The following is a 25,923-nucleotide window of genomic DNA, read 5'->3' on the forward strand; positions in this document are numbered from 1 at the left end:
TTTATTTGAATCAATTATAGGAAGCTTCACCATGCCAAAACCAAATCTTATAACTTTCATCAATGCCATTAAGATATAAATGATCTCTAATATCATTGCTATTATGTCTTTGACAATTTCCACATTTCAAATAGGGGCAACGTATAAAAGTATTATTTGTATTAGAAAATCCAAATCTGACGAAGTTTTCCACACCTAACTCAAACTCTTTAGATAATCTACTATTTGTCATCCATGATTTATCTATACTTATAATAACCTAATTTTGGAACTACAAAAAAAATTTACAATATTCCAAATTAGATAACTCATACAACTTATAAAATTTGTATAAAATTGATATTTATAGATAACTTAAGAACTTGAACTCTCAAAAACTTCAAATGTGTGCTAATGTTGTAATGAATACAAATTCAAAATCTTAAGAATTAAATAGTGTAAAGAGCAACTACAACCACTTTTCTATTATGATAAAGTAGAGACCAATTATTTCAAATGGGATCAAATAGTTTCAAATTCTAAATGTGCCCATTATCAACCAAACAATATTCACAATAATAAGAACAAAAAGAAGGAATTGTGTGTTCTTTAAGCTAGATTGGAAAATAAAACCTTAGTAATTTTGAACATAAGAAGGAAAAAGTACAAAACAAAGAAAGAGATTATAAACTATACATTGTAAATAAAGAATGAAAACATAGTTAAAAAAAATTCAAAATTAGGCATGAAAATATTCTATTTATCATGAAGGCAAATGCACAGTGAATACTATAAAAGAGAGAACGCAATCTTAATATCACAATTAAATGAAAGTTCATAAAATATAATTAAAAATGTGGAAGAGTGAAGGTTCTCATGATGCTAGATTAATTTTTTACCAAATTTGATATTCAAGTAAACTAAATCCACATAGATAACAGCCATAGTTCCCACAAATCAAAGCTAATAACAAGTACCCAAAATTCCAAATGAAAATTTTCATCAACAAAATTGAATCGTGGAGAAATATAAGAAATTAAAAGGGTGAATAAAACTTACAAACCAGAAAACATAGCCGCAATGTCGATAGAAAGAACACAGCAACAATTAGCACAATGACGAACATAGCCGCAGGGGAGAACGATTAGCACAAACTAGAAAACGTCGAACGGACGACAAATGAACGGAATGTCAAATGGATGTCGACAGAAAGAATAGACGACAACGATTTTGAAGGTCGAATGGATGGCAAACGGATGAAATGTACAATGGATGTTGACAAAAAGAACAGACGACAACGATTTTGAAGGTCGAACGGATAATGAATGGACGGGATGTTCAACGGACGTTGACAGAAAGAACAGACGACAATGATTTTGAAGGTCGAACGGACAAAATAATGCTTGAAGGTTGAACGAAAAATGCTTGAAGGTCGACTGAAATATCACAGCGGCCGCAAGAGAATGAATGGAGAGGAAACGACAATCTAGGGCATTTAACCCTTTTACTTCTTTAAAATAATAAGTCAAGTATTCTTGATATTTTATTAATGTCAAGTAAGAGCTTATTATACTTGACACGAAAAACGTTTCAAGTTATGGTTCACGTGAAAATATCCGAAACATTATGTCAATTTTTTCCTTTTTAACCCTTTTACTTGACATTTTCTTTTCTAAAAGTTCATTAATTGACGTTTTTTTTCCAAAGAAACGTCAAGTAATTAAAAACTATAAATATAAGTAATGTAGATTTTGTAGTAGTGTTAGAAAGTTAATCCACATATCCTTATACAAATGAGGTTTGGTTTATTTTTTATTTTTTTTATTTTTTTCCCCAAACTTATACGTAGCACAAGAACTAAACATGTTAAGAAAGACACTCTCTTGAATTAGATCCCTCTAATAATAGAATTTTCAACCTCCAAATAAGTATCTTCCCATTAAGCCCACATTCTATGAACACTTATCTTGCATCTAATTTATTTTTAATTAAGAATAAAAACAAGTTGTTCTTGAATCAATAGTAATTTCAAATACATAATGATCTCAACAATGTAAGAAACTTGCCTTTATTTCATACTCATTAAGTAAGAAACCTTAATCTTTTCCATCATTTAGGATTAATAAACAAGATCCTCCTCCATTGATTATTACATAAAGAGAATAGACTGGAAATACAAAAGTAGCAACACAACCAATGCTGATCCTAAAGTGTGTTTAAATGGAAAACAAGCTTTATCATTTCTCATAACCATAGCCTCAATGATGGGGAAACTCATCAACAATATATAGAAGCAAAGAAAAAGCTGCCCAAATGTTTCCTCCCAATCTTCAAGACTCACTACAATTCTCCCAAATCCGATTGAGAAGACGACGAGATTCAAGAAGACGAGGCCCGCCATTGGAGAAAGAAACAAACTTGAAGCTTGAAAATCATACATGTCCATATTGTACCTCTTGATTTGGTCATCATCTATCACTTTGTTTGTGGGCACAAAGCTCGCATTTCTCACCCCAATTTTCCCCATCAAAGCATCTAAACTTCCATAGAAACAAGCCGTGATTCCCTTTATCATCCACATCCTCTGTTCGTTAAGCCAGTTTTTAACTGAACCTCCTGAAATTAGAACCTCGTGCAAGTGAAAGGATAAAGCTGAAATAAAGATGAAGCAATATACGGGGAAGAATGGACTTGAAACCTGCAGGTACCACCATTGTCTGTATTAAATTACCAATCAATTTAAAATTAAGTTTAAGTTAACGAGTTATAGTAAATTTGATTATAATTATAATACTTTTGACACTCATTCTCACGCTCAATAGATGAAAATCAATATTTAGTTGGAAAAGAGTTTATACTATGCTAAATTGTCAATAAATCTAAAAGTTTAAGTTGATGTGTTACAATAAATTTAATTATAGATCAAATTACAAAATTAATTCTTGCACTATGATTAATTTTTAAAATTTACATATTAAGTAGACAAAAACATTACCCTTATATATAATAAATCATTTGATTTTTACATATCATGAATTTGTTGTGATGTATTAGACACAAAATTAAAAATTAGGAGATCTATTAGACATAAAAATGAAAATTTAGGATCTATCACATCTATTTTAAAATTCAAGAATCAAATAAATACAAACATTAAAATCAAAATTAAAAGACTAAATTTATAATTTAGTTAATTTAAAATAACTATCGCACTGTTAGGACTCGGAAACATTTTTTTTTGTTGCCTCTAACCCTCTTGGTTAAGAATACATATTCTATGTCACTTAAGTAATATTTATGTATTTAATTAATATCATAATATACCTATAATGTCTTTAATTTAATTTCTCATATTTTCAATTAACTAGTCTTTGTGTTATTTTAATAAGGGCAATGATTAGATGTTGCACCTAGTCTAATGCTCTTTTTTTTAACAGTAAAAATTTTATGAAAAAATGTTCAATCTAAAAAAAATTGTGACACAACATATTTTTATTGGAGGCAACTTGAGTTGAACAAAAGATGAATGCAGGCTAGCACCTAAGTTTTTTTTTTTTTTTTTTAAGTAATACTTAGATGCATTTTGGACAACACCAATCTTTGTGAAGTAAACTCTAATAAAAAAATAAAAATAAAAGTTCGTAACGTGGCTATATTACGTGAAAATTGTTTGGGTAGCATAAAAATGAGTACAACTTAGGATGCATGCAAGTATTTTTAATGTTAATATGTTTGAATTATACTCCCACTAATAGAAAAAAGATAATGATTAACTGTTGCATATGCTCAAATTTTCTCCTGTCATATGAAAAAAAAAAATTGTAGAAAAAGAGATTTTTTTTAAAAAAAAAAGACAAAATGGCCATGGGTCATTTTTGATTGGGTGCAACTTAGGGTCGCACAGAAGATGTAGGATTCGACTGCACCCAAGTTTTTCTCATAGAAACAAAGTTGAAGAAACTAAGCTTAATTAGGTTGATGCAAAAGGAGGGAGGTTAGAAGGGCATATACCTTAGGGAAAACAGGAATCCCATGCAGCAAACAGAGCTGAGGGATGGTAGCTAAGGTCCATAGCGAGAAAGAACAAAGAGGATAGAAGGCAAATTGAGCATAGCACATGGTCTGAAGCAGACTTATCATTGATCTTTGGCAGCAGTAAAACAGAGGGCAAAATCTCGAAATGGCCATTTCCAACAACCCTAAATTCCATCTTGTTACTTGAACCAACAGCTCGTTTAGACTTGTAGTGCCATTTCCCAAGAATTGTGCCCTCTCTGGATTGCTAAACACCGATCTCCAACCTTGGCTATGTATAATCAGACTTGTCAAGAAATCCTCCAACACTGAATCGTAAAGAAACCCAACCTGCGGAATCACGTAAATACTATATATATTATTCCACTATAACAAAATGTGTCTTTGTTCGGTAATCATTTGAACGCGATTAATTGGTAACTACTTGATTTTTAGTTTTTGAAAGTTGAGCTTTTAAATATCATTTTCACCTCTAAATTTCTTGCATTGTTATCGACTTTTAACCGATGTTTTAAAAAACCAACCCAAATTTTGAAAACTAAAAAAAAAAATATGTTTTCAATTTTTTTTTTTTTTTTTTTTGGAATTCTTCGCTAACAATTCAACTCTTTTACTTAAAATGAGGTAAAGCATGGTAAGAAGTTGAAAGGAAAAATGTTTAATTTATAAAAATAAAAAACAAAATGGTTATTAAATGATGTCTTAGATTTTGGTTTTTAGTTTTTGAAAATTGAATTTATTTTATCTCGATTTCTTACCATTATTTTCATATTTTTTAAGTAAAAGAATTAGATTCTTAGTTAAATTTCAAAAATAAAAAATATTTTTTTTAAAATTACTTTTTTTTTTTTTTTTACTTTTCAAATTTTGGTTTGGTATTTGAAAAACATTAGTAGAAAGTAGAAAACAAGACAAGAAATTTATAGATGAAAGGGATCTTCAAAGGCGTAAAATTTGCCTTAACTAAAATCTAGAAACCAAATAGGGCCTTGGTTTTTTTTGTTTTTGAAAATGGTCCTTTTCTCACAGTTTCTTATTCATAGTTGCATATTTCCTACTTAAACATTTTAATTCAATGTCAAATTTAAAAAAATAAAAACTACTTTTTTGGTTTTCGAAATTTGGCTTTGTATTTGAAACAACATTCATAAAAAGTAGAGAATAAAACATAGATTCCAATAGACGAGAGTGATATTTATAAGTTTAATTTTCAAAAGTAAAAATAGAGTTTAAACACTTTAACAACGTAAATATTGTATAAAAGTTGAAGTTATGACCTTTCGACCCCATTGATTTCCATTTTCGTAAGTGCATGAAGCTAAATTTTGAGCCTCTTCCACCGCAAAATTCTTTGATCTATTATTCCCGTTTATAGGTCTCATGAACTCGTCTGAATCTCCAAAATTTTCTCTATACTTCGAGGGATTCTTATCTGAGACATTAATGATTAAAATTAAATATTAAATTTAATTTTAAAATGATTAATGATGACATTTCATTCTGATTTTAAATGTGAAGAAAAGTGATGTTGACGATTTAAAAAATCACTATGAAATATATCTAAGACAACTTTAAACATAAAATTAATAGTTCAGTAACTCGTTCAACAGGTCAAAAGTTTAAATTCCTCACTCTACATATATCATTCAACTAAAAAATGGAAATTAAATGCTCACGACCATTTATCACTTATTAGAAGACTTTAATTATTAAATATAAGCAAGAGAAAGAGTGGTACAAGATTTGGTGAAGGATGTTGGATTCGTGTGTTATTATGATGTGTGTTGTGTGCATGCATAAATAAGATGGTATCGTACCTCCTTGTGGGGAAATTCCATACAAGGAAAGCCTGTTGATGTAAAAGCATGTGCCCAACAGAATAGGACCCTGAAGGCCGTTCATGCCTGGCCATTCCACCTGCAAAACACCAACAAATTGAGCTATAAAAATACTTACATAGCGTTATTCCATAATGTTATGATAGAAATGAAATCGACGAAGAAAATACCATAAAAACTTACGTCATCCATGAACAGTTTGTTAACTACGCCCAGAGATTGAGAAGGAGAACAGTTTTATTATTAAAGAGAAATACCAGATAATTAATGCGTCAGATGCACTGATACCATAATAGGGTTAGAGGGTTTATACATAACATTCCTCTAAACTTTAGACCCAACAATGTAGTAATATATAATGAGTATATACGATTTAAGATCATTAGATAACAGATTTAAGGTATTCCAACTCATAAGAACAAGGCCCGTTTTAGGTGTGTACCATAAACATGATTCTGAGTTGGCTGTCATAGATGTCGTCTTTTGTGATAGTGTAGAATTTTTGAGGGAATTGAACGAACGACAGAGAGTTGGAGAAATGGGGATGAAGATGAAACCACATCGCTCGGTGGGCTGAAGTTGTGTCATTGCAATACATGTCGCAATCCAACACTAGTATGTATGGTGAATTGCTCATCACTCTTGACACCCGCAATTGTAATAAAACACCTCTCAAATCATGGTTGTGATTAACATTACTAAATACCTAAAATTTAAAGTTATGATCAACCAACAACATGAAGACCTTACAATCTTTATATAAAGAATACATATGAATTATTCCTCCTATTGCCAATTGATCACCAAATGAAATCTCATATTTATCTAATATGGTATTAAAGTTCATAGTTAAAAAAAAAAAAGGACCATGAGAACGATGAATCTAAACAAAGATCATCTTAAGAAAGATATATTGAAAACCTCATGTTGGAATAGAATACACGAGCAATCATATAAAATCAGCCGACTAAATAGTCTGAAAGAGAAATAGAAGATAAAAACGAGGGAGACATACAAGGACATTAAGAGCCCCAGCCCTGAAATGGTGGGGATGTGAAGGTTTTTTCTCACGAGATACATAGACAAGTACAGGAAGTTCAATTTGATTTCTTGACTCCTCTTCACCATCTCTATCATTACACTTTATTATCTGAAAAAGAAAAGTTTCATTTTACAATAAGCTCCACATTAAGAGTGATCATGCACTATATTAGGAAATATATTTCCATATAATTGCTCTGTACATTACCATAAAAAAGTACTACCACTATGTTTAATCAAACTAGATGCATGCAACAAGGCAATATTGAACAAAGAAAATGCAATAAGACTTTGCTAAAATAAAAGAAAAAAGCAATGAGACTCAAATCTTTTAATTATATGTAATACACATTAGGAGCTGGTAGAATTTTTACAAGTGTGATAATTGAATTTTAACATATGTCATTTATCTAACAACTTTTTAAATAACTTTCAACTTTGTGTTTAACGATAATATTTTTACCTTAAAAATCTAGTCGCAAGTTGAATTAATAAAATAGAGAACAACTTACAAGTTCATCGAGGGAAACTTAAATATAATTTGCTGCATTAAAAAACAACTCAATCAAGTAATTTAATTTAAGAAAAAAAACCCAATTTATACCCCTAATTATTAAGAGTGTATACCCATTAAAACTTTAAACTAATAATTATATCAATATAAACCATAAGTGGATTAATTTAGATTCAAAGTTGGACTATTTTTCATTTGATTCCATTTAAAATTAACTCAAAACTAACATAAAGAAAATTTTCATCATAGTAAGTCTATCTAACTTAATTTTGAAAAAAAAAAAAATCCATCTAACTTAAGGTTTGAATATAAATTATTTTTAAATAATAATAATAATCTAAGGTTGTTTTCAAATATAGCAAAATAAGCCAACTTATTTATAAATATAGTAAAATGTCACCACCTATTAGTGATAAATAGCGATAGACTACTATAATAGACTATTATCTTCTATTAGTGATAGATACTGATAGATATCTATCATTGTCTATCACTAATTGATATTGACATTTTGTTATATTTGATAATATTTCCAAAAGTTTTGTCATTTAAAATAATTATCTTAATAATAATGATATATATATGTTTTGCAAAGGTATTGAATTAATAGTAGAGTGGAGGAATAGAATCTTTGACTTTGAGATTGAGATTGATAGTACAAACACTATGCTCGTTGAGCTATGCTAATTTTTGTAATAATAAAATTATTAGTGATATATAATTAAATTTGTCTTCACCCACCAACTTAAGTTTTTTTATCAATTGATGATTTAACATAGTATCAGAGCAAGTGGTCTAGATCCTGCGTTCAAGCCTTGTATTATTGTATTCTCCCTAATTAATATTCATTTCTACTTGTTGGGTCGTCTTCATATATTATAGTTTCCTTTTATTATTGAATTTTGAAAATGAAAAATATGGAGGTTATTGTGGGTGTTCAGCCCAGTTGTTGCACAAGAAAGATTCTATTTTAAACTCGTGTTTTGTGAGCCAAATGGGGCTAATTTTTTGGGTTGGCCAATCTTGAAGCACTAGGTTTTCTTTTATGTGATATGAGGATGACCTAAGAAAAAAGAGAGTGAGAAAGAAGCATAAAATCGGAAGAAGAGAACGGTTTGGTTTTTCAACGACAACTTCTACAAAGTTGTAGGTTGCCGAAGTTTGAACCGTTGGATCATGTTGAAATTTGGTCAGCCTATTCGGGCCTTGTTTTTAATGGTTGGGTCTATTTGGAGCTCTGGTTTGTCCGTTATCGCTGCCAAACAGAACCTATAAAACTGGTTGATTTTCATTCTTTTTATCTCTCAAGTGTTCATCTTTTATGTGTGAAAGTATTGGTGGGTTGTGAACTTTTGTATGACGGATTTGGTTTCTTTTTCCTTCAATTTTATCATAATAAGAGAAGTTGACAAGGGTGGACTCCTCACAAGTCCCGTGGTTTTTAATCTTCACATTGAAGATGTTTTCCACGTATAATCTGTGTGTGCTCTTTGTTTTAGCCTTCCATAATTTTGTGGTTTATTTTGTCCATTGTTGGTTGATTGCTTGGTGATTATTTGGTTATTTATTTGTGGGGTTTTGGACAACAATTATTTGGTTGATTGTTTTGGAAGAGATCCTAATGGGTTGTTGTTATATTGTTTGGGTCTCATCAGTTGATATCAGAGCGGGTTTTAATTTAATCATTGTTATGGAGTCTACTAGTAATGGTGGAGGTAGATCAATGAAAAAATTGACATCAACCGATTATTCTATCTAGAGATCGATGGTGGAGGATTTGTTCTATTGCAAAGATTTCTTTTATATAATTGAAACAACCATAAAAGCATATGACACAATTTTTTAACCTACAAAACCAGAGAAAATGGAAGAAGAATATCAGGGAAAGTTAAAAAGAAAAACTTTGACGACTATCAAGTAGTGGATTGATATTAACATTTTCAACCATGTGTTCAAAGAGTCTGACCCATATGAGTTGTGGAAGAAATTGGAAGGTTTTTATGAAAAGAAGACTGCACATAATAAAGCTTCTTTAATCAAGAAATTTGTTAATTTAAAATTGAAGGATGGGAAGTCTATTTTTAAGCAATTGACTGACTTTCAGGATATTATTAATAAGCTAACTACTATCAAGATTGATTTTGAAGATGAATTGCAGGCTGTGTTCTTGTTGAGTTCTTTGTTGGACAATTGAAAATCCTTGGTTGTGACTATTAGTAACTCTGCTCCATAAGGTGTTTTAGCTTTTGATGTTATCAAACGAAGCAATGAAGAGATAAGAAGAAAGGAAATGAGAGTTGATAATTTCACATGCTCTTGTTGCTGGGAATCGTGGAAGGAATAAGAGTAAGGGACTTAAGAACCGTGGTAACTCAAAAGGGCGGTCCAAGTCTAGAGACAAAGAGGCTAGGACATCTCATTACTGTAACAAGCCTAGCCATATAAAAAAGTTTTGTTATCGTTGGAAGAAAGAACAAAGTAAGAAGCAAGAATAAAAAAAAGAGGAAGATGATAAAAATATAGCAACAATTATTTCTCAAAGTGATAATGTTGTCACCTTGATTTGTACAATCAGTGAGTGTCATCATGTACAGAATTCAAACACATAATGGGTGGTAAATTCAAGTGCTTGATACCATCGTGTTCCCAAAAGAGAGTATTTCATGAACTATCAATCTTGTGATTTTGGTAGAAAGATGAGAAACGAGAACTTAGCTAGCATAGTTGGGTTAGGTGATACTCATGTGAAGACAAGTGTTGGGTGCATACTTACATTAAAGAATGTGCGTTATATTCCTAATTTATGCCTTAACTTATTGTCTGCAAATGTCCTTGATCAAGAATAATTTCGACATATCATTTGTGATGATAAGTGAAAATTGTCTAAGAGTTCAATAATAGTTGCTCAAGGCGAGTTGTATTGCTCTTGGTATAAAACAAATGTGAGCATATGTTCTTCTGGGTTGAATGCAGTAGAAGAAAAGAATTCTTCAAATTTGTGGCATCGAAAGCTAGGGCATATGAGTGATAAGGGGATTAAATTGATAAAACATTTTCTCTTGACCCTTATGATTATTTTTTGGCAGATGAGCAACATAGAATTTTCTTTTCTGAGAAGTCCACCAGAAGGCAAGGAAAATTGTAGTTAATATATTTTGATATTTGTTGGCCTATTGAGGTGGAGTCACTTGGTGGCAATAATATTTTTTCACTTTTTTTGATGATGCTACTCAAAGAACTTGGTTGTATATGTTGAAGCCAAAAAGCCAAGTGTTCAAGATTTTTAGGAAGTTTCATGTCATGGTAGAACGCAAGACCGAAAAAAATTGAAGTGTCTTCGATTTGACAATGGTGGTGAATATACTTCGAAGGAGTTCAAGTCATATTATTTACAACATGGCATTAGACATGAGAAGATAGAGTCTAACACACCACAACACAATAGAGTTGCTGAGAGGATGAATAGAATCATTGTGGAGAAGGTGGGGTGTATGCTTAGAATGTCTGATCTTTCTAAGAAATTTTAGGGTGAAGCAGAACAATGTGTTGTGTATTTAATTAATCGATCTTCATCAATTCCTCTTGGTCTAGACATTCTAGAGAGAGCATGTCAAGGACATGATCCCATTATTTGCATTTCAGAGTCTTTGGCAGTAAGGCATACATACATGTGCCTAAGGAACAGAGATCAAAGCTTGATCGAAAAACCAATCCATGTGTTTTTGTTGGGTGTGAGGATGAAAAGTATGATTGTAGGCTCTACGATCCAAAAACAAAAAAGGTAGTTAGAAGCAGAGATGTAGTATTTTTTAAGCAAGAGAAAGGTGCAGATCTTCTTAGTACAAGGTACACTTCTACTTCACAGTTATATTTTGATAATACTAATGATTCTACTTCTATTCCATTTGTTGTTTAGTCGACAAATGAGAATGTTGATGATGCACATAATGATGTTGGTGAGATACAACCTGATGGTTATGTACCAAATCATGTTGATGATGATGATCTTGATAAGTCTTCATTTGATGAAGAAATTCATGAAGAAAATGCATATGAGAAAGTGATTAATGGAGAAGTTTATGAGAAGGAGGAGCAATCTATTCCCCAAGTGGCGGATACTGAGGCTCGAAACTCCACTAGAGTGCATAAACCTTCAACAAAGTATCCAAGCTCAGAGTTCATTCTAGTTAGTGAAGATGGTGAGCCAGATAACTATCAAGAGGTTTTGTCTCATGATGAAAAAGACTAGTGGTTCGATGTAATGAAGGAGGAGATAAATTCCATGGAAATGAATGGAACCTATGAGCTAGTGAAGCTTCCAAAGGGTAAGAAGGTATTGAAAAATAGATGGGTTTTTAAGTACAAGAAAGATGGTGAGAAGATAGTGAGGTACAAAGCCAGATTAGTGGTTAAGGGATGCAACCATAAAAAAGGCATTGATTTTGATGAGATCTCCACTTTAGTGGTCAAAATGACATCTACCAGAACATGGTTGGGATTAACAACAAGTCTTAATCTTGAGGTAGAGCAACTTGATGTAAAAATCGCTTTTTTACATGATGACTTGTATGAAGAGATCTACATGGAGCAACCTCAAAGATTTGAAGAAAAAAAGAAAGATAAACTCGTTTGAAAGTTGAAGAAGAGTTTTTATGGCTTAGACAGGCACCAAGGTAGTGGTACAAGAAATTTGATTTGCTTATGATAAGCAATGATTATAAACGAACTACAGTTGATTCTTGTGTGTATTTTAAAAAGTTCCCTACAGGCAACTTCATCATTCTTCTTTTATATGTAGATGATATGTTGATAGTTGGACAAGATATAGATATGATTCAAAAATCAAAGAAAAACTTGTTCAAGTCATTTGACATGAAATATTTGGGTCCTGCAAAGCAAATCTTAGGTATAGAGATTGCTCGTGATAGGAAAGCTGGAAAATTGTGGTTATCCTTAGAGAAGTATATTGAATGGATGCTAGAAAGGTTCGATATGAAGTATGCTAAGCCTGTTAGTATACTGCTAACAACTCACTTTAGGCTAAGTAAGAGAGCTTGCCCTACAATAGAGAAAGAGAAAGAGGTTATGTGATCCATTCTTTACTCTTCTGTTGTTGGTTCTTTGATGTATGCTATGGTGTGTACTAGATTTGATATTACACATGTAGTCAGTTTAATGAGTCGTTTTCTATCTAACCCAGGTAAGGCTCACTAGAAAGTAGTGAAGTGGATCTTCAGATACTTGTGGGGCACCTCCGAATTGAGTTTATGTTATGGAGGTGGCCAACATATGCTTGAAGGCTAAACTGATGCAGACATGACAAGTGATCTTGATAACAGAAAGTCTACCTTAGGTTATTTGTTTACATTTTCAGGGTGGAGTCATCTCATGGCAATTCAAGCTATAAAAATGTGTAACATTGTCCACAACTGAGGTAGAGTACATTGTAGCAATGGAAGCAAGCAAGGAGATGTTATGGCTTAAAAGGTTCCTTCAAGAGTTGGGTTTGAAGTAAGGTGAGTATGTTATATTTTGTGATGGTCAAAGTGCTATGGATTTGAGCAAGAATCCAATGTATAATGCCCGTACTAAACACGTTGACATTAGATATCATTGACTACGAGATGTAATTGAAGAGAAAAGATTGAATCTGAAGAAAGTCCACATTGACAAGAATAGTGCAGATATGTTAACTAAGGTAGTTCCCGGAAGCAAGATTGAGCTTTGTAGTAAGCTTGCCAAGATAAGGTTCAAGCGATCATGGATGTGAGTCTTCCCCGTGTTGGGCTGGAGGAGGAGATTGTTGTGGATATCTAGCCCACTTGTTGCACAAGCAAGACTTTATTTTAAACTTGTGAGCCCAATTGAAGCTAACCTTTTGGATTGGCCCATCTTGAAAGTCCTAAGTTTTCTTTTATGTGATATGAGGATGACTTAAGGGAAAAGAGAGTGAAAAAAGAAGCAGAAAATCAGAAGAAAGAGAGCAGTTCGGTTTTTTAGCGACAGCATCCACAAAGTTATCAATTAACGGAGTTTGAACTGTTGGATCTTGCTGAAATTTGGTCAACGTGTTTAGGACACATAGAGCCTCGTTTTGAATTGTTGGATCATTGTTTGGAGCTCTGGTTTATCCGTAATCTTTGTCGAACAAAACCTTTATATGACTAATTTGGGTTCTTTTTCCCTCAATTTTATCATAATGATAGAAGTTGACAAGGGTGGACTCCTCACAAGATCCTAATGGGTTGTTGTTATATTGTTTAGATCCTATCAGTTGGTATCAGATCCTATATTCAAGCCTAATATTATTGTATTCTTCCTAATTAATATTCATTTCTATTTGTTGGGTCGTCTTCATATATTACAGTTTCCTTTTATTATTGAATTTTGAAATTGAAAAATATGGAGGTTACGATAAAAGACAAACCTGGACTAATGCCGGGTGATCAACTCGAGAGCTTACGGTGGTTTCTCCCACCCACCGTTTTGTTCCGTCCCTAGTCTGATCCTTAAACTCCTCATATTTTTCTTTCTGCCAGTACACAAAATCAAAATCAAATCAAATCAAAACAAATTGCTTTTATTTTTAATTTCTATTTTTTCTTTTAAAGAGAAATAAAATAATGTATAATTAAGAATAACCACAATTAACTTCTGCTCCAGAAATTCATCCGTCGAAATATCACACCGGCGATGATATTCTCCAGCAGGTGAGAAATAAGCCTCGGGACACGGCTGCTTGATTCCATACTTTCTGCAGAAGGGGACCCACCAGCGTGCAAACCGCCGCGCTTCTCTGATCCCATGTAAAGTGACCGGAGACCCACTGTCGTCGGAAAGGTAAAGGTGGAGGTTATTGGGTGGGTAGTCCAAAGCCACGGCCGAAATCAGAATGTTCATAACATCGAGGGTGGGCTCCTTTTCCGGATCAGCAGTGAAAATAAAGACGTCTAAAGGCGGAAGCAGAAGCTGCGGCGGCTTCTGTTTCTCTGGCGGAAGTATGATGTCTTTTGAAATTTGGGGGCGCCATCGAAAGGCTCGGCCAAGTAGCCAAATGAAAGCAAGAAGAAGTTCAGAAGCAAAAACTGAAAGCCATGGGAAGAAGGATTTGGATTGTGGGTTTAGGAAGAAAAAGGAAAGTCTGTAGAAAATTAAGAGCAACAAAGCAATGGAGTGAAGCAGAATTTGAGCTCTGTTTATAAGAGTTTGAAATGGTCGGACATGGCTAACATAAACACCTTCTTCTGATGATTTTGACTCCATTTCTTTCCTTTTTGTTTATTTTTGTTTCTAACCGGCGGTTTTTATTTATTGGGAATGTGATGCACTCATCTTAACATAATTGTAACTTGTAAGAATCTCTTTATCCTTAAATGAGAAAATATTTTGTAGGTTAAGATGCCGCATTCCTGTATACCACCCACATAAAAAATATATATATTAAAATATTTTTAAAAAACGAAAAAAATAAATAAATAAAACTTGCCACACGACAAATTATGCTTGAACAATTTGATAGGATACACAAAAACAAGTGCTACTCATAATGCACCTAAGTATTTTTCTATTTTGTAGGCTAAAAATATTTGGATAACTTTATTTGTTTCCTACCATTTTTGTTCTAATATACATCCTATTTAAAGAATATTTCTATGACTATTTATTAATTTATAATTAATAATATAATTTAAGTTTATATAATATATTTATTTTTATTAATTTTCATTTTCTTTTAAAATATACGTTCATATTATTTTTATATGTTTTTTTCTTCATCAAAATAATATATATTAATTTAAGATTTTTTATAAAATAAATATTGATTTGAATTTGAATTTTTTTTTAAAAAAAAAACAACTATAATATTACAAAACGTGAAACACACACATATATAAGGAAAAAAAAAAAAGGGGTAAAAAAATAAAAAATGAAATTCGGAAAATCGACATTTTAGCAAGACATCTAGAACTTTGAAAATACTCTCCATAAGGGCATCATGAGATGCTTGAGAATCTCCAAATATCAAGGCATCTAATATTATCATAAAATAAATGTGATAATCTAATGTTCAATTCATGTGAATCTTGGATGCTCGTGAAACAAAAGACCCCTAATAGTTTGAACTGGTCAGACATATTCATGGTTCTTTTTTTTTTATTCTTTTTTTCCCCTCCAAATGTGTGAATTTCATATGTAGCCAAGTCGAGTACATAGGCCGTTTTAGGGGGGTCGATCAGTGTCGGTTTTGGAGAAAACTAGCACCAAAAATCGACCAAAAAAAGTGTGTGAAATTCGACTGATGGTCATCTGGTTTAGTCAGTCGGTTTTATTGGGTTTTTTTTTTTTTTTTTTTTTTTTTTTGCAAACAAACCCAAAGTGAATGGACACGAAAGATGAAGTGATGAAATGTTATTATTAGGTCAACTGTTTTAAATTTAAATCTGTCATTTTTTTATGAAAAGAGTTAAATCAATCATGTAGTGGATTTGGAATTTAGGTTACATAAAAAAAGAAAGGGTAAAAAAGTAAAAAATAAAACTCGAAAAATCGACGTTTTAGCAAGGCATCTAGAACTTTGAAAATGCTCTCCGTAAGGGTATCATGAGATGCTCTAGAATCTCCAAATGTCAAGACATCTAATATTACCATAAAATAAATGTGATAATCTAATGTTCAATTCATGTGAATCTTGGATGCTTGTGAAACAAACGACCCTCAAGAGTTTGTAGTGGTCAGATATATTCATGTTTCTCCCCCCTCCATTTTTGAATTTCATATGTAACCAAGTCGAGTACATGGGGCGTTTTAGTCAGTGTCGGTTTTGAGAAAACTAGCACCGAAAATCGACAAAAAAAAGTGCGTGAAATTCGAGTGATGATTAGTTGGTTTGGTCAGTTGATTTTTTCGATTTTTTTTTTCAAGCAAAGCCAAAGTGAATGAAAATGAAAGATGAATGAATGAAATGTTATTGTTAGGCCAACTTTTTTAAATTTAAATCAATCATTTTTATGAAAAAATTTAAATCAATCATGTAATGAGCTCGAAATTTAGGTAATATTAAAAAGAAAATAACAAATCAATACCAAGGCAATAGCCTTGGACTTTGGCTAATGGTAGTAAACTTAGTTTTATACTTATTTTTTAGAAAAAATAATATTTATATATATCGGTCAAACCACTAATTTTTCAAAATTTTCTATATGAAAATGAAATTTGACTGATCGAGTCCTAATCCCGATTGACCGACCACAATTCAATCGATGGAATCGATTTTGGGTAATAAGTGGAGTGGTGAAGGTGGAATCTACACGGTGAAGGTGGAATCTACACTGTAACATTAAGACATGATATGAAGTTTTTTAGTCTTTGCCCATAAATTCTTTGGACAAATAAAAAGTGGAGCTAATGTTTGATTTTATAAAAAGGTTGTGAACGAAATATTGAAACATGAAAAAAGGAAAAAAAAAAAAAAAAAGGACTGTAAATCAATTAAATTCATATTAAAATATCAATGTTAAATTTATATTTCTTGCATGATTTATGTTTTAATTTGGTCAAGTAATAATTCAATTGACCTATGTTTGGCATATTTTTCAATTGCCTTTTTTATTCAATTTATTTTGTATTTTTTAAGAGTTACCAATAAGTTGCTAGCCTATAAATAATAATTTATTTCTTCATTAATTAGAGTAAATAATTCAATTTTGAATAGTTCTATTCTCTCTTTCTTCTCTTCTCCCTTTCTTTCTTTTTGATCTTGCATTGAGTTAAGAACAAATATTTAAGAGCTTTGTCAAATTCGTGTAGTTGAAGGTTGCTATTGTACTGGAAAATTAGCCTTGTATCTTGTTGAGATGATCATTGTAGTTTACTTGCAACACTTGTTGAACAAATAATTGTCTTCAAGATAACGCTTATCAGAAGCGTATCTCAACTATCTATTGATCTTTTCAGAAGATCTTGAAGTTTTTTGGTTATTTCAATTTATAGCACTTAAATTCCATCGGGATTGCTTTTTGTATATAGTATATGTAAATATACACTATAATTATCTGTATATAATTACGGTGTAATCAGTTTGCCAATGTTATTCAATTTTTATTTGATTATTTCCAGCATAATTAACAAGTCCCTCTCCAACTCTAACTTCTTGGAGTATTTTGACCCATCAACTTAATTTGAATGAAATTGGTTAAAATAAAGAATAAGAGTAACTAGACGGTGCTTTATTAAGTACTTATATTTTACATTGATCCATAAAGATTCAATTTTTTTCTTAGCCCGATGAGATTAAATTGAAAGCTAAGGTGTCCGTGTGATAATAATTTGATTTTTGGTTTTGTTTTTGAAAATTAAGTCTATTTCATCTATATTTTTTACAAGGATTTGCATCTTTCTAAAGTAAAATGGTTGAATTCTTAACAAAATTCTAAAAAAAAAAATAACTTTTTGAATGCTACTTTTTTTAGTTCTCAAATTTTAGTTTGGATTTTTAAACAATTGGTAAAAAGTAAATAACAAAGAAAGAATTTTGAATGTGAAAGTAGTGTATATAGGCTTAATTTAAAAAAACAAAAAAACAAAAAAAACAAGATGATTACCAAACAGGACCTAAATTTTTAAGTCTAATCATTAATATGTCCCTTAATTATGCTATCTCAATTTAAAGAAAAAAGAAAATTGTTAGATAATATAATATTAAATTTGCATCACTCATCCGTTTAAGCTTTTCATCAATTGATAATTTAAAATGATATCAAAGCATGTTGATTCACTTGGTCTTGTGCTCATTTTCAATTAGCCATCACCCATCAACTTAATTTTTAGGTCAATCGGATATTTAAGATAAACTAATAAAAAAATAACTAATTGAATCTGATTTATTAACTCTTTCCATAAGTTAGTCTTTCCATGGGTTTGTTTGGAATTGTTGTAACTTTTAAAATAATTAAAATAATTGTTAATAGTTTTGCTTTTAGAAAAATCAGTTGTGAAAGGAAGTAAAATAGTGTTTGGTAAATTTTAATTTTAAATTAAAAAAAAACTAGTTACAATCTTGAGTAAATTAATATTAAATTGGTGTAATTTAGTTATATGAACTAAACTAGGTTTATTATTTTAATTATTTTTATATGGATAATTAAAGTATAATTTATTTGGAATTGTATATGATTCAAATTTTAATTAATTTTATTTAATCTAAATTATTTGATAATTTTTTTAAAAAAACAATTGTTATAATATTATTTATTTAAAAAGTTAACAAGTTAATAGATTTTTAGGAAAACCAAATTTAAAAGCTAGTATCTATCAACTTTTACTTTGTTGGTTAAAATTAAAAAGTGATTTTGATAGATCATTAATAGTTCATTTTACAAGGTAGTTAAGATTTTCTAATAATCACTCTTTATTATTACGTTATCTCAAACGTGGTCCATATCTCAATCCCATAAATATCTTTCCTTGGTTTTTTTTAAAAAGAATATTTCTCCTCTTTTTGACATAGTTCAATTAGCATATAAGGATATTAGTTATCAAGAAATTTATGGTTAGAATCTTTCTAACCTTATTTTACTTTTAAAAAAAAAAAGTTTAATTATACAAATTATCTTGAGATTTATAAATAAAAATATATATGTAAACGTGTCTGTCTTGTCTCTTGTGTGCTCATGAGACATCTGAAAATGATAGAAATGTTATTATTATTTTTTTAACAATAGGTAGAGTAAGAGATCAAACCTCTAATTTTGAAATTGATAGTACATATTTGATGCTAGTTGAGAAAGCTCTTTTAGCAATAGAAATTTTAATTCACTTTTTATATCAACATTGATCATATGTGAAAATATCGATGAAAATTTGATACATTAACCTAAGCATGCTTATTGAGGAGTTATTTAGATTGGGAGTAGTTTTGAAAGTTAATTAGGGAAAATGGGGGTTTCCAACTTATTTAGGGGAAAGTGGGACTTTTTTTGTCCCCATCCGAATACCTCTCTATTCAACAATTTTTTTTTTAATGAATGCGTCTCTTTAATGAATGCGTCTCTTGACGCATTCATTAAAAAAAATGTATTTCTTGAAGAGACGCATCCCTAAAAAAATAATAAAATAATGAAATATTTTTGCTATTATTTTTTTTATTCTTTTAACAACCCAAAACTAACTATTTCATTACTTATGTTTTTTTATAGTAAATAATATTTCATTTGTTTAAATCTAAATCATTCTTAGCTAAAATCAACTATCTCACTAATCTCATTTTTTATTTTGATAGTAATATTACTAGTTTTTTAACAATATAAACAATAATGTTATTTTGAGATTAAGAAATTGCTATGATTGATTTGATATACTCAATATTAATTTTTAATTTCAAATTATTGTTTTTGTTTAAAGTTGTTAGAAACTTATGCAAAAATATAGATATTAACTTTCGACTATTGTAAATAATAGTCAAGGTTCTTTAGGATGTGTTGTAGACTGCAAGTGCATTTTCGTAATTAAATTTCATTAGTAAATTTAATCATATGTACAATGTTCTTTATTCATGGCTGGAAGAAGATCCTCTATTACGCCTAGATCGATCATGTTGAGTGACATAGTATCCACGATCGCCATGTCCTCTTACACATGGTGGTTGACTTTCCTCTGCAAAGTGTATACCCTCACTACGTTGTCGATATGTAACATACTGGTCATGGATATTTTGATGGACATGTGAAGTTTTTCCTTCTTCTATGCTTAATGTACTGAGGGTTGTTGGAATAAAATTAAATGTTGAGGGAGAGGACATCATGACCGTTTTTGTCGATCAAAGGCATTCTGACCGTTTTTGTTGTTTTCGATAGAAGAGGACAATTGTCGATCAACGTTGTCCCTTCCCTCTTCTGATAACTTTGTAGGGCATGCTAAGATTTGGAAGGCTTTGTGGGGGCGAGGGTCAAATCGAAAATTAAACTCTATTGTTGGAGGATTTTTAATAATCTAATTCCTACTATTTGCAATTTACATTCTAAAGGAATTATCTCTAACTCGCTTAGCTATTTTGGCAGATCCTATGTGGAGTCTACTAGCTATATCTTTTGGGAGTATGATTTTTTGCGAAAAATTTGGGACTTATTTATGCCCTCTTATGTTGGTTTATTTGATGTCGGCAAGAGTGGGCTTTCTCCGTTGGATTATTACTGGGACCTACGGAGAGCTTCATGTTCAAATGAGGAGATTGATTGTCTTTTGATCATTCTATTGGCGCTTCTAGTTTAGGGTTTAGTTTGATATTGTTGTAGCTCCTAAAATAATTACTGTCAAACATGTATCATCTCAGCTGTGATTAGAAGTAATCAAGTATTTAAGTGAAAAGAGAGAATAATAAAGGTTTAAATAGGAATTTTGATAAGTTATTTGATTTTTCAAATCAATTCCAAAAGCTAGGTTGTGGATTTTACACATATACCATTTTTGAAAAATAATTTGTTTAGATTAATAGATAATTTGTTTAACCAAACATTAAAGACTGTTAATTTTTTTACGTAAATATTTTTTTGTCTCTAAAATCAATCTCAAAGGGAGCGCTTTAATATGTATTGTTATCTTTTATGATTGGGTATATTCCAATGAACCCTTTCCCCTTGCCAAATTTTGCGGAAGAAATAATTTGCTCTTTTATTTTGGATATAAAATAAGATGTTTTATTTATTTATTTTTTTAATACAACAGAGATAGGAGGATTTGAACCACATACTTCGTGAGATTACTAACATGTTCGTAAATATTACAACTTTTCTCGTAGAAAACTTTTTTTTTTAAAAATAATGTCAACTATATCCCTTCGCTCCCAAAAATGGATTTGTTGAAGAATAAGACCAACGCTGGACATGAGCTTAATTTTTTTTCTTAAAATTGTGATAGCCTCTTACAATCATATATTTTATAGTATTTTATCAGAGACAAATTTGAAATACATTTTCATACTACAAAAAAACATGTTTTCACAGCTCTAAAAAATTGTCATAAACATATTTCTTGATTCTTTTTTCAGTCCTTGAATCCATCATCAAGGAAAGTGAATCAATGACACATGAAAATTGGTTACTATTGAACATTTCATGACTTTTTAATGCAGTCAACGATAAACAGTTTTTGACATTTATTACATTTCATGGTAACATTTTTGACAATTTATCATTGTCAACAAATGATCCAAAAGTTGACTTTTTCTCTCAATTAAACATTTATTATGAAACTAAAACCTATTACATAAAGTGTTCTAATTTCATTTTTGCAGCGTGACAATTTTTTGACATCATTGAATTACTTGCATGGACACCTATAAACAGTCATTGAACTACAATTGATGACAATATTTCAATGTCAAATACATAAGTCTCGTGACATTTATGAAATGTCAAAAGAATACTTATAATGATGGATAGTTATTTGTTTATACCTATCATTACAACTTACACCTATATTTCTTTCCAATTTTAATACAAATATGCACAACTACAAATATGAACTTTCATATGAAAATAAGATTGATAGCTTTTAAACAAGGAAACTACAATAAAATTACTTTAGTTAAATTATTACAAAGAAACTAAATACATATGTTGAAGAAAAAATGTTGACATTGTCCAGATAAAAAAGAGAACACATATATAAATAACTTACTTGGTAGTTTCCTTCCATCAATGGATTTTTGCATGACCTAGTAAAAAAACAACATTCATTTTAGAATTCAACCAGATGCATCAATGTAATAATAATAACAATATTCATAGAGTATATATTCTTAATATTTACAATTTCTCTTAGCATACCCACTACCGTCACACTCAAAACAATCAAAACCACACTTCAATCATACAAATAAGTTTCAAATGAAACTTTGGACGTACAATAGACTCGTAATATCACAATATAATCACATAGACTTAAAATCACATTATAAGCTTAAAAAAAATTGTAATCACATAAATAACCTCTAAATTTGACTCACTCCTCAAAAATACAAATTTAACGAACTTTTAACAAAGAAACTTGACATAAAAATCACAAAAAAAAAAAAGTATAGTAACGTATCCAAACTTTTTTAAGATATAACAACTAGACAATCATGAACATAATAAATCAAATTACAAGAAGCATTTGACTATCCAAAAGGTAAGAGCCACATAACAAGGGAAGAAGGTGCAATGTTTAATTTGGAAAGATAGTGTGGCCCCAGATTAATTATAATTCTCTTGTTTTGTAGGCCCACACTACTCAGTATAAATAGTCTACTTCATTTCAAGATTCAGGGAAGACGATATCCTTTAAGCTTCAAATTTTCAATCGTTTATCTATATGCGAGCTCAATCGTGTAGACGATGCTCAGAAGAACTAGACGATAGTTCAATAGTGTAGACGATACTAAGAAGCACTACACAATCATTAAAATGATAGTAAGAGGAACTAGACGATCGTGTAGACGATACAAAATGGAACTAGACAATCGTATAGAAGATACGAGAGGAACTAAACGATCGTGTAGACGATACTTAAGAAAGAACTAGACGATCGTTGAGAAAGAAAGAACACAAGGAGTTAAGTGGTTCGGCCAAAGGCCTATGTCCACTGTTCAAAAAGGGAGGGTATCTTGATTGCTTCTTTTTTTAAACTTCTTTACAGAATGAATGCTCTCTCTATTACTCTCCCATTATTTCGCCTTTTATACAAGCTCTAATTTTCAGCGGAAAAAGCTCTTGGTGAGCTGGTGGTTACAACAAACAAAACAGAAAGAAGAAACAACAATAAATTGACTTCTACTTCTTTGTTTGTCTCGGTACTTTCTGTTACAATCTCCACTTTTATAAACATCCAGAGAACCTTTCCCTTTTTGCTTGTAGAGCTGACTTTGAGCTAACCTTTTTCAGGTAACTCGAATCCAAGGAGGTCCAAGCAACGACCAAGCTTGCTTTGAGGAACTGTCTTAGTCAACATATCAACCGCATTATCTGAAGTGTGTATCTTTACTACCTCAACTTCCCTTTTTTCAATCTCTTGTTTGATAAAGTGGTATTTGATGTCGATGTATTTAGTTCTGTTGTGAAGCTATTGATTTTTAGACAAATAGATAGTGCTCTGATTGTCACAATATATTCTCATTTTAGTTTGTGTAATTCCGAAATCGTTTAATAATCCCTTTAGCCACAAACCTTCTTTGACAGCCTCGAACAGAGCTATAAACTCAGCTTCTGTTGTGGTTAGAGCCACAACAGATTGTAGACTTGCTTTCAAACTTATTAGATTATTTCCCCATAGGAAAACATATCCAGATAATGAGTGTCTCCTATTTAGATCCCCTACATAATCAGCATCCACATAACCATACATTCCATCATTAGAGGGGTCATTCTGTTTGTATAAGATTCGAGCTTCCTTAAATGAATAGAGATGCCTTATTATCCATTTAACTGCTTCCCAATGACGTTTACCAGGGTTGGCATGTATCTACTGACCAAACTTGTAGCATGAGACAGATCTGGCCTTGTAGAAGTCATTAAATACATCAATGATCACACTGCTTGGGAGTAGGGAACTGCCTTCATATGGTTAATGTGATCCTCATCTGTGCTTTTAGGACTATTAGCAACTGGGAGTTTAAAATAAGGTGCAAGAAGAGTGACAACGGGCTTAACACCATCCATTTGGAACCTTTGAAGTACTTTTTCACAGTAATCAGCTTGACTTACATAAAGTCTGTCTAGTCTTCTTTTTCTGTTGATTTCAATACCGAGAATCCTCCTAGATTCCCCTAGGTCTTTCATGTCAAACTCTTTCTTTAAAAGTGCCTTGACTTGTCTCAACACTTCCTTGGAACTTCCAGCTAACAATGTGTCATCTACATATAGGAGTAGATATACTAGTTCTTTAAAGCTTTTAGTGTTGGTATACACACACTAGTCATGGTAGCTTCTTTTAAATCCCATTTTAGTGATTACCTCATCAAATTTTTCATATCAACACCTAGGTGACTGCTTGAGCCCATAGATTGATTTGTTTAGTAGACACATTAAGTCTTTTTTGTTGGATTTTATGTCCTAAAACTCGTAGTTTGTAAATTAATAAACATATTCTGTTTTATTTTTTGATAAAGTTGTTATTGAAATTGTAATCTTGAATCCAATAAATTAAGGTCCTGAGGATATTTAATGTAGTTTGAACTTTATGTAGTGACATAAATATGGATCAAGTTCAAATATGTAGCCAAAATGGTCTATAGTATATGAATAAGATTGGGCGCCTTATTCTGGGGACACTATGGATGCGGTCCATTCAGTAGTTAGTACAAATGATGTGATTCTAAATCGTTCATGTCAAGACATGAAAGTGAGGGCATCCTATGTAAAGAGTTTACATAAGAATGAACCATGAAATAGTCATTTTTTACGTTCTAAATGTCGTTTTATGTATAAAACTGACTATTTCGTTAATTGATGACCTAGGCAACTTAATCTTAATTCTGAGCTAACTATGAACTCCTGTTCACTCGGAATTATCCTTAGATCTGCATAGGTGAGGGTAGCTCATTATCGCTAGCCCAATAAGCCTCCCATTTCAGGGGTAAGATCAGGTGGATAGCTGGGAACATAGGGTGTAAGACAGAATTCACTCCTACTCATTATAGGGATAGTAGATAGGTTGTTCCCTTTATTACTGAATCTAGGTATTGAACAAGGGGCCCCATCTTCTTCTTGGCCCGAGAGGGGTTCGGTTTATAGATTAGACCTTAAACCAATTGTTCATTAGAGGATCAGTGGAACTTAAAGAACAAGATGCAGTCTTAAGGGTAAAACGATTTTTATGACCAAGCCGAGATTACGAACAACCTGTGAAGGATTAGCTTACTAATCATGGTTATGTCATATGGACACAAATATATCTATAGTGAGGAGAGTGCAACTACGGGACTATAGTGGAATGACCCCTAAGTTAACGAATGTTGATTAGCTCCGTCTAAAGAGTTTAGCCAGCTAATCTCGGATCGTTGGAGCCCATGATCTATAGGTCCATTAGGTTTCTTTACTAGCTCATATGGAATAAACTTAGAACAGTATGATAGAATGATTCGAATTGTTCGAATTAGGGGAAGAGAGAGAAATCGACAAGCATATGTGATATAGTAGTCGATTTTCAGTTTAGAGATATAGCTTTAATATTTAAATGTGATTTAAATATCAAGAATATGAATACTTCATATTCGGAAGCTCGAAAATAATGGAAATGGTCATTAGATGTAAAAAGTCAAGAGTTGACTTTTGACTTTGAAAAGTCAAACTTTGACCGACCTTATATTCAAATGTGATTTGAATTTCAAGAAAACGAATTTGGATTCATGCTCGGAGGTCAAAAATTAGTCAACACGGAAAAAATCATAAAATAGTCAAAATGTTGACTTTTTGGTCAAAGTTTGACTTTGACAAAATGACTATTTTGCCCTTTGACTAAAGTTAATGGAAAATCCAAACTTTT

General features: G+C 31.3%; 1 protein-coding gene across 1 annotated transcript; it reads right to left on the bottom strand.

The window, feature by feature from the left end:
• Nucleotides 1-2,105: 2,105 nt before the first annotated feature.
• On the bottom strand, nucleotides 2,106-14,670 carry LOC120069487 (cellulose synthase-like protein E6). Its single transcript, XM_039021261.1, has 7 exons — nucleotides 14,050-14,670; nucleotides 13,835-13,939; nucleotides 6,868-7,002; nucleotides 5,832-5,931; nucleotides 5,292-5,446; nucleotides 3,991-4,344; nucleotides 2,106-2,677 (listed from the first exon to the last, which is right to left on the bottom strand). The coding sequence occupies exons 1-7, from the start codon at nucleotides 14,668-14,670 to the stop codon at nucleotides 2,129-2,131; spliced, it is 2,019 nt and encodes a 672-aa protein (XP_038877189.1). The 3' UTR covers nucleotides 2,106-2,128.
• Nucleotides 14,671-25,923: the final 11,253 nt, after the last annotated feature.

The sequence above is a fragment of the Benincasa hispida genome, unplaced genomic scaffold, assembly GCF_009727055.1.
Source record: "Benincasa hispida cultivar B227 unplaced genomic scaffold, ASM972705v1 Contig425, whole genome shotgun sequence".
Taxonomy (NCBI): domain Eukaryota; kingdom Viridiplantae; phylum Streptophyta; class Magnoliopsida; order Cucurbitales; family Cucurbitaceae; genus Benincasa; species Benincasa hispida.

Bases quoted from the DNA above. Each gene is read 5' to 3' on its own strand.
- LOC120069487 (XM_039021261.1), bottom strand. From the start codon at position 14,670: ATGGAGTCAAAATCATCAGAAGAAGGTGTTTATGTTAGCCATGTCCGA. The intron at 13,940-14,049 runs GTTATTCTTAAT...GTGTACTGGCAG, and splicing joins TGGAGCAGAAGTTAATTGTG to AAAGAAAAATATGAGGAGTT. The intron at 7,003-13,834 runs GTTTGTCTTTTA...TTTCTTTTTCAG, and splicing joins ATCACCCGGCATTAGTCCAG to ATAATAAAGTGTAATGATAG.